Genomic DNA, 13,737 nt, shown 5'->3' on the forward strand with positions numbered 1-13,737 from the left:
TTTAATAGAAAGGGGCCTCACTGTTTCCAGATGCTTCTGCGCTGGAATGCTGGGAATAATTTGGTAATAGAAAGGGCCATGGCGGATTTTCAGGTGCTCAGCTTGTAGGACATTGTCACCTTGGCTCTGTGTCCTTCCCAAGAACAATATCCTCCCACTTATATTCCTTGTGTGTTTCATGAAAGGCCACGCCCGTGAATGTGGGCCACGCCCCGCGAATGTAGGCCACTGTTTTCGTCAGTGCCCGGGCCAAATTGTGATCCCAATCCGACCCTGTATGCAGCCCTGGGCGTCATCTCACATGCAGGCCCCTACTCACTGGGCCAGGGGCATCCCACTCTTATGGCCCCAGCGCCCAGACCAGCTGAGGGAGGCGAAGTCACACTCCTCGCACACCGGTACTTCTTTTGACCGCTCACCTCCGGATCTCACTCTCCGCCTCTCGTTCCCTGAGCAGTGCTGCAGTCCCGCCGGGTCCTCCTCCCGGGCTTGGTCGGGCCCAGTCTCCCACGCAGAGGGATCCTCTCTGTTCGCCACAGCCTCAGGAAGCAAGGCTCGCAGCAGTTGCACTGTCAAACTCACGTAATTCACTGACTCGTTTAACGTGAGGTTTTCATTTTTGATAGAACCTTCTACAGCTCGGTGACTCGGCTGCATTTTGAAGTTGCATAGTTTCTTATGCTGCTACACGTTGGAGGCCGATAAAGATTACACTAAAATAACAGGTGGTTCACTCATGAACTTGTCTGGTCTAGAGAAAACGACCTATATTTATTTGATTTGATTTGAAGAATATCAAGCTGCGAGTTATAGGAGTTGTATAGACCACAAATGGTATTCAAAAATCCTTGAGAAAGCCCAGGTCACACTGACCGGGTTTGGTTGCTATATTGTTAGAGCACCATATATCACATCAATAATAAAGACGATATTCACGACAAACATTGGACAATCTTTCTTTAATGGATAATATTGATTTAAATAATGTTCTACCATCGCTGATAACAACCATATAATGCAAAGAGGAGCTAATGCTCAACACTCAAAAATACATCAGGAAGCAACTCTGCAGGGATAAATCGTTGCCGCTGAAACAGAAATACCAGTGAACAGTCTCTGCTGCGGGCATGAATCTCCGTACCATTTGTCGATGCGTACTCCTCGGTGGTCAACACAGGCCTTGCGGCCAGGCCCACAGCGTCGCAGCCGGAAACTTCCAAATATTCCAGTTTTGGAGGTTCTCGTGCATATATTTTGGCAGCAAATAATGCCCGACGCCTCTACCCTCCAATTGCTTGTATTCACAGGTGATAATTACGATCGCTCTTGAGACAGGATATTGCAGCGTCCGGCGGAGCCTTCCCAATGAGCGGCCATTTCGCTGCTCGGCAAGCCACGCCCCCCCATGATATGTGCTATTTGAAAAGTTTACTAAATTTGTTTCCTCCCTTTCCCACTGTCATGACACAGAGGGACCTTAACTTGGTCCTTATGTTTGTAATGTGCACTGCCTTCAATCCACTTAACATCTGTCCCGGACAGCTTCTTACCCTCTAGACAGGTGCAGCGGTTTAGTGAGATGCAAGCTCTGTCAACCCGTCTTATACCACCTTCTTCCCAGACAAACTGGTTCTGTGAATGTAAGCATCATTCTCACCAAAAATTGTCACACCGTTCCACGTCTGTCAAACCATCACCCTGCTGGCGTTCTATGCCCTGCCTCATCCATCTAAGGAGGAGAGATTCCATCGCTTGGACCCCAAGAGAGCACTCATTTTTTACATGGATCGTACCAAAGAACAACGGGTGGACGATTAGCTCTTTGTGGGGTTCTCTGGAATGAAACGAAGCAAAGCAATTCAAAAGAGAACCATATCGCGCTGGATCATGGTTTGCATTAAAATCTGTTAGTGTCTAAAAAAACAAATGAGCCTCTGGAAGGACTGCATGCTCATTTTTCCAAGGTCAAAGCTGCTACCACTGTATTAGCACGCCAAGTCCCTGTCCTAGATATCGGACTCCAAATTGGTACTGCTTTTATATCTATTCAAAAGGTGAGGAATCTGCAGCTAGACATCTCTGACAAGTTCTTTACCTTTCGTAACGCTCTTTCTGGTAGAGACTATGTAGTCTCAACTTCCTTTCAGACCCTCGCGTCCTCCCTATTCTGTGATTAGACTTTATCCATTAATAAGATCCCAAGTCTAATAATCTGCACACAGGTCACATCGATTTTCTTTTGCAGCTCTGGCTCCTGGGGTATGGGCACTCTGGAGGGCAACTGACGTCCGCATGTGTGAGTGGCACCTATATAGGCCCCACACATCGTTTCCAGAGCAGAACGGCGTATATGTGGAGGTGCAAAGTGCCACCTACCGGCGTGAAGAGGTTCTGCAAAAAAGTTTCAGGATCCAGTCTGAAGCCTGGCGAATATTTAAAAGGTAAGGAATCTACAGCTAGATAGAGTCTCTATCTGAAAGATCATCACAGAAAGTAAGTAAATTGTTCATCAATGTCTCCATCACTCAAGCCATTTTTTCAGAAACTCTTCAGATCTTACCATTCCTAAAGAAACCTACACTAGACACTCATCACATCGCCAGTCACTGGCCCATCTCTCGCCTAGCCTTAATCGGCAATATCATTGGAAAAGCAGCTATGTTGATTTCCAAGATCACACCAACGCCAATCATCTCCGGCATGACTTCCAGTATGGCTTCAAATCGCACTGCAGCACAGACAGCTATTTTTCACATCTTAGCGAAATCCCTGCTGATCAAAGAGGAAGACCTATTAAATATAGTTAAACCATTACCTTTTAGAAAGCTACTTCAGAGCTGATGTTAAAGACTTGTACCCTTGCAACTTGGAAATGCTCTGCACCGCACTAACCCCCCCCCCTCCCCCGACCCACTTTAAGGATATCTTACCAGCCACTGCATATTTTATTCCGGACCTCAAAAATTATTAGTTCACCACATGTTGATGGAACTCCACTGACTCCCATTGCTGGCCTGCACAATCTACATCTGCATCGTTTACAAAACCATCAGCACTCCTGCCTATCTGTCTGACAAATCTGTCTGACAAGCTCACCATCGCTGATGGCCCTTCACATTTGCAGCCAGATGATCATCAGACTGAACACAAAGAAGTATCAACAACATAAAAAAATAAGGCAACATGCCTTTTCAGCGTATGCTCCCAGGATATGGTACAACATCCCTGTATCCATCAGGATTGCCCCACCCTGCTCCAGATTAGGAAAGAGTTGAAGACACTCCTTTAAAAGAAAACTACATCAGTATGCAGAAACAGTACACTCCCATAAACCAGCTACCTTTCCAGTCACTTGTTGACTGAATCCCTTGTCTTTGACCTTGTACTGTGCTTTGTTGCCTTTTTGGATAGGTATGTGCTATGCAATTAACTCACATAGTCATCTATACACAGTGAATGCCATGTTGCTTACAGTATTACTTGAGATAAGCTCTTTATCCCATGAAGAAAGAGGTCTGTACCTAATCCACCTAGATCTTCGGCATGTAGCCACTTTTCAAAGACTGGTAAAATGTAAAAGGACTAATCGCACTCCGATCTTAAAAGCCTTCATTGAAGAAAACTGACCTGCAGCCATTAGTCTTCAGCATGCTCACCTTCACATGTCTGGTCACAGAAAAGTATGTCTGTTTCTCTGCTTGGCAGTGGGCAGAGAACAATAACTGCTATCTGCTTTCTCTCTGAATGTGAAAGTATCTCCTCATGTTTTTGTGAATTATCCGGTCTTTTATCTGATTGACAGACTAAAAAAATAAGGACTAGAAAAATGTTGACAAGATCAAAGAGACTTCTTTACCGTGTACTAATTTCCTTGTTTCCCTTGATTACCTTCCCTCTTGCTCAAGATAGGCTAGGCAACGAGGTATGTAAACTGAAACCCCAGCATCATTGACTCTTCCAATATGAGAGTGAATTCCAGTCTTTCCCTGCACCTCACGTCAAAGACGCAGGCAGCATTAATCAATCTCTGTCCCTGGGAAAAACGTTTTGTGTCCTTCAGCAGACAAAGTCCTCCAGAGAACAGGGAGGTCATAGTCACTTCAAATACCATCCAAATGAAACTATCAGGCCCATCACCTCTCTTCTAATGAGCAAAAACGTTCCTGCCTGTCGGGTTGTAAGGATGAAACTCCAGATTACTTTGTGCAGCTGGTGTCCCCAAAATGTTTCCATCTTTGTCCCCTGTTATGTTTTTGGCAATAATTAGATATCCCTTAAACCATAGCCGTCCATTGAACTGCAGATAAGTTCACTTTGGTGATCCCTGAGATGGTAGACTGCAATAACCCTTCCCCACTCTCGATGCCACTGTTCAGTCATCTCTTGTCCACTTGGACAAGGTCCTGGCTAGTGGCAGCTGATTGATTCTTTTTGGGATACCTGTGTGAACCCCGAGGAGAAGTATGCCTGCCTTCTCATTTGAATTTGACGTGCAGAGGCTCCTGGTCGGCGGGCCCTCTGATCTGTGTATGTGTGTATCTATATATATCTCACTGAAAAAAAAACAAAGGCTAAAGTAACGTTCTAGTTAGGGGAATTTGTCTGTGTCATTTACGTTTTGAACTAAAAAAAAACCTAAATTCACCATTTATAGTTGGCAGCACTAACTATAACTTGCGCCCCACCATGCACTGCTTATGAATTTCCATATGACATCACTCATCACATGTTCTGTGACCTCACTCATGGCCTCTCAAATTACATCATTGATAACATCATCCAAGGAGTGTGTTAGTTTGTTTTATAGTTTACATAGTGGTGGGTAACTACCATATTACTTTTCTGTCTCATTTTCTACATCCTGTGTCCAGCTAATCAGTTTAAGTGTTTACACAATGTATATGCGCCTCATGCACCATAGGTGTGTAGAGGTATTGAGCAGGTTCATAATCTTTGCATGGAAGACTAACTCTGTGTGCAGGTGAAAGTTGACTTGTGTTCAAAATGTTTCAAACAAGATTTTTGGTCCTGCAGAAAAGGTTTCCAGCTTGGCAAAGATTCTGCATACTAAATATTGTAAGCTACACCATAGAATATTATGTGCACCACGTACTAACCTATGTACATGTACTTGTGTTGCTTCACCACAGTCAGAAGGTTGCAGGTAGTATGATCTTTAGCACCTTCAACCGTGGTTATTTTACACGAATAGTCACTATTTGGACACGTTTTGCATAGAGTGTACACAGTTCTTAGTAGATACTTTCGAACCCTCTGTGGTGTATTTCCTGTGTCTCTATAGAGTAAACATTGCTAACAGTACCCACTTTTCCACTCTTATCCATTTTATTTCTCAGTGTTGGTTCAGTGGCTGTGTCAGGGATTTGGTACAGGTAAAGACTGTCCATAGTAGGGCATTAGTTATGTTACCGGGTATTAGGAGGAACTTGGTTGCCCCTGAACAAGTTGCATACAAATTCAACACTGTTCAGGATAGGTTACCCTTTCATCTGTGGTTGATAGTCAACATGAACTCTGTACCCATAAAGTGTTTGTTATAGGGTTAATGTTGCAAATCACACAAGCTTGCTTTACCTATGATGGTTGTATGTATGATAGCAGAGTTTTCTGCTTCATATTCTTCTAAGCTATTTTTCCCTTGCTTTCATAGCTCTGATGGTAAACCCATTTATAGAGTAATGTGTACAAAGGAAGCTTGGATGATATAAGTAATGTCATAAATGATGTCCTAGAACATGTCATGAGTGGTGTCATGTGTTGCATTGTTGGTGCGCAAGTCATTGTTGGCTCTGCTAACTATACATTTCATTTTTTTTTTGTTCAAAACATTAATGTCAAGAAAAATTCACCAAACTATAACGTTACTATAACATTTGATTTCTTTCAGTGACTTTCTAAGGATTTAAAAAAAAAAAAAACGAAAATCGGTCTTTTTAAGGGCAGGGGCTCCCCTCCTCAAGCTGTTATCTGCCCCGGGAACGCCATCCCCTGGGGCCTGCTGTAATTTTTAGTGTGAGGGGGCACGCAGCCCCCTTCCCTGGGCGGATTTTGGCCCCAGGTACTCCATCACCCTGGGCCCAGTGTTCTTTGAGGGGTGCATTCAGCTCGGGCTGTTTTCGGCCCGGGGCCCCATCCCCTGGGGTCCGCCAACATTCTATAGGGGGAGGGGGGCATGCGGCGCCCTTCCTCAGGCCAATTTAGTCCCCAGTAACTCCACCTTCTGGGGCCCGGACATATTTGTGGGGGGAGGGGGAAATGCAGCCCCATGCCCTTGGCTGAATTCAGCTCCGGGGACCCCGTTACCGGTGACATTTTGTAGTAGGAGAGAGGCCCCTCTCTGGGCTGATTTTGGCTCCGGGGGCGTCATCCCTGACTAAATGGTACAGGCAGAAGAGGGGCACATGTACCCCCTCCACGGGCCATATTCGGCCACCGGGCCCTCATCCCATGGGGCCTGACAACATATACTGCAGGGAGAGGGGGGCATGCAGTCCTCTTTTCTGGGCCGATTTCGGCCCCATGTACAATTTCTACGTTTTTTAAAATGATATTTATGTTTTCATACGTAAAGCCAATCCAACGCTGGCCGCGATCTTTGGCCTTACGCGGGGTGGGTTGGCCACAGGGCCTGCAGCCAACCCCCTTGTAGGTAGCCACCCCTCTTGCCGCGCATGGCGGAACCCCCCCCCCCACCCCATGCAGGCAGCCACTGCCCGTGCACTGCGTGGAGTTGGCCACAGGGCCAGGCCCGCAAGCAGCCAATCCTATGTCACGGACAGCCTCCTGGCACGCACAGCTTGTGGCTGGTCTCACAAGACTTGATGACTGTTTAAGAGTCATACCACCAAAATATAAAAAGTGAGCCTATTCCTTTTATTAAGGGTAGAACATATCAATGTACATAAAGCAAATCTATCTTTCAAAAATCACCAATATTTTTAAACAAATGTATATTTCGGTAATTCACAGAATGTCCTGTTTATTAATATTGATTATTCTAAAAAAAAAATTTAAGTTCTCATTAAAAAAAACTTGTCTGTGACACTTTCTTTTTATATAGTATTATTACATTTAGTGGGTGAACTAGTCCGAGACCTACATAAAAAAAGTAAATAAAAACTGTCTGAGTCTTTCGTCTAACATTTTTCGACTCAGAAAATAGTCATATAAACAACCACTAGAGGGGCTTGCACTGTTTGCACTTTAGCTGGAAAGCATAGAGCTCCAGCTAGGTACATTCTTCTGACCCAAGAGAAATACTGTTTTTTTTTATATTGCTGGGGAACTGCTAGTCTCCCTGCAGCCCCTAACAGCATAAAAAAAGGCTCAGTGGTGCCCATCCCTATTCTAGGGGCAACACCAAACTCCCAAAAATATAGAGTTAAGCCCTTGGCACTATGGGGCTCTACTTCAAAGGAGGAGTGAATAATAAACAAACAGCTCCTGCCGCTCATTTATTATTCGCTTTTTTTTTTACTGTACTTTGGATGTCGTGGTGCCCACCTGGGACACCCATATTTTATTTTTTCTGACGGGTGGGGAGTGGCCCTCCCTCCCTGAGCACCTTTGCCAGCCACGGGGACTGCATCCCACGCAGACGTATTTTTATTTTATTTTTAAATAACGGGATGGGGGCTCACTACCCCTCCTTAACAAACCACTGGGGGCCACAGGGACCCCACCCCTGGTGCCTTTATTTTTTCAATTTAAGGGAGGGGCATACAGATCCCCTCCCAGAGCCTTTTAAGGGGCCTGGGGACTTTCCTTAAATAAAGGGGCGGGTTCATGACCCTCCTCGCCTAGCCACAAATTGGCCCTTCTCCTGGGGGTCTAGTGGGTGCCCCAGTGTCCACCCAGGGCATCCGCAAGCCGCTATTCTGGGGCCCACAGGGTAAGCCTCAGGGACCCTGCTGCCCTAGCCGGCTCCTCAGCCAGCACCATACTAGCGGGAGACTGCACCTTTTCTTTACTCCTGTCGAAGCGGAACAATACTGCTGCCGCTGGGAGAAAGCAAAGTGGCGTTCCCTGCCTGAGAGAGTGCGGACAGTTAACCACTTTGTCCCAGGGGTGAGCTCCCGGGACACAGTGTAGTATCACACCCTGGGGTTTGAGGTCCCCAGGCGGATACCACCGGACCACACTTGCATTTTTGCTTTTTTGAACCCAAGGGTGGGGCCCCTGTTGCCGAACAGAGGCTCGGGGAGGAGGAGGGGGGGTGGGGCACATGGGCACATCTCTTTTTTTTTTCTCAAATCAAATTGGCTACAGGGGAATGAATCTCCGAGGCCCATTTGTGGCTCTGGCAGTGAGCAGCATGCCCTCATCTACTTCAAACTGTACTTAATATAGATTTGATCAAAGACCCCACCGGTATTAAATTCAAAACGCCAGTGGCTGTTTTTGTTTTCTTTTTTCTTTTCATATATCAGGACAGTGGACTAAGTCCCAGAGTCCAGTAATGGCTGCCTGCAACATTTTTCTTCATGCTGCAGGCAGCCAATCAGAGTGCTTGCTGTTGCATGAGCGTGTCTCCTGTGAAAGCGAATTGGCCCAAGGGAAAAAATCCCCCTGGGCCAATCAGAAGTGGGATCCTAAGTTGGTGCTCACTTTCCTTATGTGCACCCCATTTGAGCCGATGCACAGCTGTCCTTTGTGCCTACTGCCACTCAAAACAGTCTCTTGCTTTGAGATAACCTCTACTCGGCGTGCGAGTGAGCTACATGCTCTGTCCGTTCATTCACCGTACATCACTGTTGTCCTGGGCAAATTGGGGTTGTGGACTAGGGTGGCATTCCTGCTAAACGTTGTGACGTCTTTTTATGTTAGACAGTCCATAATCCTTCTATCATTCTTAGTTGTACCTTACCCTTGAAGGAGGAAGAGAATCTTCACCGCTTTGACCCTAAAAGAGCTTGAGCTTTTACATTGATCATTCCAAGGACCATCAGATGGACAATCAGCACTTCATGGGGTTCACTGTGGCAGAAGACTACCACATTGATGTGCATAGTACTCTTTTTTTTTTTTATTATTTAAAGATCTGCTCTGAAGTGGCCAAGAAGAAGCTTCCGGAAGGTCTGAGGGCTAATAAAACCAGAAACAAGGCTACTACATCTGTGTTTGCACACGGAGTAGTTGTCTTGGACATCTAGAAGGATAGGATGTGGGTGACAATTCATATGTTCATGAAGACTACTACCTTGGTAGTCAGATCAGGTGATGGAGGGCACTTTGCCCTTTCGGTCCTGCTGGGCTTTTTGGATTGAGCTAATCCACACCCACCACCTTAGGAGGTATAGCTTTCGTATGTATGCACACGGTGAGTAATCAACGTAGATGTATCCATCAGAAGAATAACTTACCTTTGATAACGCTCTTTCTCGTGGATTTTTTAACTGCAGGTACCTTACTGCCCTCCCACCTCTCATTTCTGGAGACTGGACTCTTTTCTCCATCAGTTAAAAAAAGAAATCCCAATTTAGAGATCTGCAGACTGTCACATCGGATCAGTTAATACACTCCTCCTCTGACAGTGTGCGAAAAAAATCAAGAAAGAAACGTATGTAAGTGCGCACGGGTGGCGCTTATCTGTGGCTTCAGCTTCACTTCCGGGTCAGGATGGAGTCGACGGGGATCCACATGACCACACCTGCTGGCGTACAGGAGAAATGCTGAGAAATATCTCCAGATCTAGTCTGGTACCTAGAGGTTATTAGCAAGGTGTCAAATCTGCAATTAAATAGAATATCCGCCAGATAGAGCGTTACCAGAGGTTTAGATGGTTTCACTTCTAAAGTGAAAACATGGTGATCAAGCACACATTAAAATAATTAGTTTACTTTTCTTGGTCTTTGCTATACATGCATTCTTTAATGTTAAATGCAGTTTTGTTTACGTGCAGTCAGTCCTGTCTTGCTTGTTAACATTCAAAAGTCCTGCTTCAGACAACAAGTTCATATCCCATGCTAGCTGCAGCAGGTGGGCCAACCACTCAGTAGATATTTGTGATTGTACTGGGGGAACAGGCAGAAGGAGGAGGCAAAGGGAAAATGGCAGTCATCTTCCTGATGGTCTGTGTTGCAGGTATAGATGGTTGTGTTGAAGGGGGCACACATTGCATAGGGTTGAACTTAGTAGTGCAATGTATTTTTGCTTTGATATCTCAATGGTGAGGATGGTGATCACCAGCTCTGTTTCCCTGTCCCCAACAAAGGTTGTGCAGAAGTGAAGGAAATGATTACCTTAAAGTTTGTAGTCTGCATAACAAAGTGCCATGATTTGGCACAAGTCCTCCTTCATTTAGTAATATGGCCAATTAACTAAATATTTATGTAGGAGTTTTTATATTGACCAGACATGTCATTGCGAAATCTCTTTATAGCGCTGGTTAAACAGCACAGATCTTAAAAAGCTCTCATTTCAGTGTTTTTCAAGGAGGATGATGAATGGTTTGAAGGCTGTTAGTCCTGCTGCAGCCCAGCATGTAAGCTGTGCATGGGACAGAGCCAAACTCCCCTTGACATTTTTTGGGAGATGTAGAAATCATAGGTGAGGTCTTGTTGTCTGCCCGTGTCTGGTCCTTGGCATTTAGGACTGGTTCTAGTCAGCTGCTGAGGCCTGGTTCTTCGGATTGGTCCTATTGAGACCCTGGTACACCAAAAACAACCTTAAAAATAGTGGCTTTCATGTCTTTCTTAATTTTGAGATATTTAGTTGCGATCGTATAGTTACTTCCACTACATTCCTAAGGTAGTGATCCAGAATTGTGATCTTTATTACATATTTAATATGTTTGAGCTTTCTTTGGCATTTTCAAGCAACATTCTTTGGTCAGAGGTGCCTTGAAATGAATCGTAGCTATATTAGGAGCTGGTGGGCTGATTTAAAAGCAGGGGTGACGTTCTCAAGGATTTTGATTTTTAAAACATTAACCTCCCAATTATGGATTATTTGCAGTTTGTTTCTTTACCTTATGTTAGCCAGCACCTGTGCTGCAGTTTCCTAACCCCAAAAGGACCCTGTGCTCTTGTTATTGCGCTAAGTTGGTTGGCACGTTGCATAGGTTGAATTATTCCTCCCCTTCATCCATCCTCTGCACTGATGAAATCAGTTAGACCCTCGAATGAATCAGTCTCAATTGAGGGTTGTGGTGAGTTGGAATGCTTTTTTTTTGCTTGACTAGTTGACTGGGGCTGGCTGGTTACAAATACTGTGGAGTGACCCATAATTTCAGAAGGGGTCAAATCAGGAGGAGAGTGAAATGAACTGTTGCAAGATACCGTTCTGCCTCGTAAATAACTCACTGTTCTAGAGAAAGTTTATTTTGTCAGTGAACATTTTGTTACTTTTGAGTACCGAGATTTACAAACACTCTGTCATTTACCAGAATTGTGCCTTAGTTTTTGTATGGGGGGGCTTTATTGAGCACATCAGATTTTAATGTAAACCACGTGGACCTGCAGTAGTTAACGGCCAGATAACATTTTCGTTAATTACTCGATGATGCTTTGTTCCGAAAAGAGTTAGGCACTTAAGATTTGTTTTGGAGTTTCTTAACTTTACTTTTCTATTGATCTGTTTTTTAAATAAAGGCCTGCCTTCTAGACGGGTCAGGAATTGCTGAACATATCCACATTATTTCGTTGTAATACTGTCTTGCTTTTTTAAAATGTTTTTTCTTCCTTCTTTTCCTTTCATTTCCTCATTATTTTCTCCCTTACCATAAGTCCTTACTCCCCTACTTTTAATGACCCTCTTCTGTTCTTTATTGTCTTATTTTCTTTCTAACTCCTCCAGTCTTGAATTTTTTCACCCTCTCGGTCTGTTTTCACATACATCCATGTTGTGCATACTTTTTTTGCCTTTTTTCTTCTGCTTATTATGCAGTAGTACTGTACTTCATAGTTTTCTCTAACTGGAAGTTTTTCTTTGTGTAGTTTTTAGGTGCTGCAAACCTTCCGGTCTACACTGTTGATTGCAGTAGTAGTGGGACAGGAATTTTAACTGGTTCTGTGGTTCATGTGAAAAATATCAAGAAAGACCAGTTGCTTAAAGCAAAGATTGAAGTACCAGTGAGTAAACAAGGCCATTACTTTATTCATAAAGATGCATGTAAAAGGGTGTGGTCCTGCTTTGAATAAGTGGAGTGATGCTTAAGCTGAAAGAATAATTGTATGAAGGATAATCTTTTTTTAGCATTTGACTGGTCATAGGTTAAATTGTCTACTGACTGCAATCCTATTAAGGGAACTTGTATGACATTTGTTTTTAAAGAAAATTTACAAATTTTGACTGCACCTTCTATCTAATGAGCTCTAATGTAGGTTTCTAAACTGTTTAGATTATGAAGTGCTGAACATAAATTACAATTACAGGTGATATGGACATCGGACGGAAGATGGCAGTGGTTCCACCCCTTTTCTCTGTATGCCCAAAAAAGACATTTATGCTAGTGTTCCCTTCATACATATATAGTAGTATAGAAGTATGAAGTGAGCCTCTCTAATTTCATTATTATGGCCCATTTCTCCTTTTTATAACATCAAGAATTATCTACATTACCCTCGGGTGACCTGATCTCCTCAAGAGTTGAGTATTTGTTCTCCCTAATGGATTCAGATTCTTCCAGCAGATTAATGATATTTAAAACAGTGGTCCAGGTGCAGAGTGGAATTTGAATCCTTGCACTGCCACAAGATGGAGCCAAGAAACCCCTTAACATGATGGTCATCACCAAACCTCACAATTTCTCCACGTAAGTGTCCAATGCTCCGTAACTCATTCCCAATCAAAATTCCCACAGCCACAGAAACTTGAGAACTACAAGCCGAATAATGAGCAGTAAACTAGAAACCAGCGTACTACAAACTGAATAATGTGCAGTAAACTAATAGGATGTACATTCTTCAGAGCAAAGATTTTACAATAAGTGGTAGGTATTTAAGTCTGTGAGAAGGCTTTGTTTTCTTGAGAGCCAGTGCAGATTGTCTCTTGGCACAATCTACCCATGCACCTTGGGGGATGGTGTAACTGGCTACTGAAAGCTTGTTGGAACATATGCTTGTTTTTTTTACCCTGATGGTCAGGATGCAGCCAACCCTATTTTGAGTTTTTAGCTGCTGCAATACATTGGCCAAGTCCATGAGTATCAGTATAAACATGAGACCTGAAGCACATCCAGGCTTGATGTCTCATATTTGCACTGGTGCACATGGACATCCCATACATTTTCTTCACTAGCGTCAAATGGGATGTCCGGGCTAATCTTGTGGATCTGCCCTTTGATGGAAAATGGCATTTTGGTGATCAAAACTGATTCGTGCTAAAACACCTCAAACAAAGCAGACTAGTGCTCACTTCCAGTGGCGATTTCCAGTGCACCAATTTCACTGTAGCAGTCATTTCACCAGCATCAACATATGCAGCATTTCCAACAGCGAAGCAGCTGTTTTTGTAGATTTAGAGGATGTAGTGGATGGAAGGATAGGTGGGGACAGCAGCAGAAACGCCTCACCTCCTCCTTTCGCACCATTTGAATACCACTTTATTGCAACTTCATGTAAACACAAGTATCCAGTTGGAGTACTGATGTCAGCGCCTTGTGAGATGTAGCGGGCTGTCACTTCAGGCTGGCAGCAACCATGATCATAGTTAATGGTTTTACCCTTCCTTTCAAAGAAGGCCCCCTCTTCAATTTCTCCATTTTATTCTTGTCGG

The 13,737-nt window shown here is 44.1% G+C and overlaps 1 protein-coding gene across 1 annotated transcript in view; it reads left to right on the forward strand.

The window, feature by feature from the left end:
* SMCHD1 (structural maintenance of chromosomes flexible hinge domain containing 1) overlaps positions 1-13,737 on the forward strand; it is a 2,317,253-nt gene that overhangs the window by 860,983 nt on the left and 1,442,533 nt on the right. The window contains exon 24 of the mRNA XM_078687460.1: positions 11,958-12,092. Coding sequence (XP_078543586.1) covers positions 11,958-12,092 — 135 coding nt within the window. The remainder of the gene's footprint in view (positions 1-11,957; positions 12,093-13,737) is intronic.

The sequence above is a fragment of the Lissotriton helveticus genome, chromosome 4_1 (genome assembly GCF_964261635.1).
Source record: "Lissotriton helveticus chromosome 4_1, aLisHel1.1, whole genome shotgun sequence".
NCBI lineage: Eukaryota > Metazoa > Chordata > Amphibia > Caudata > Salamandridae > Lissotriton > Lissotriton helveticus.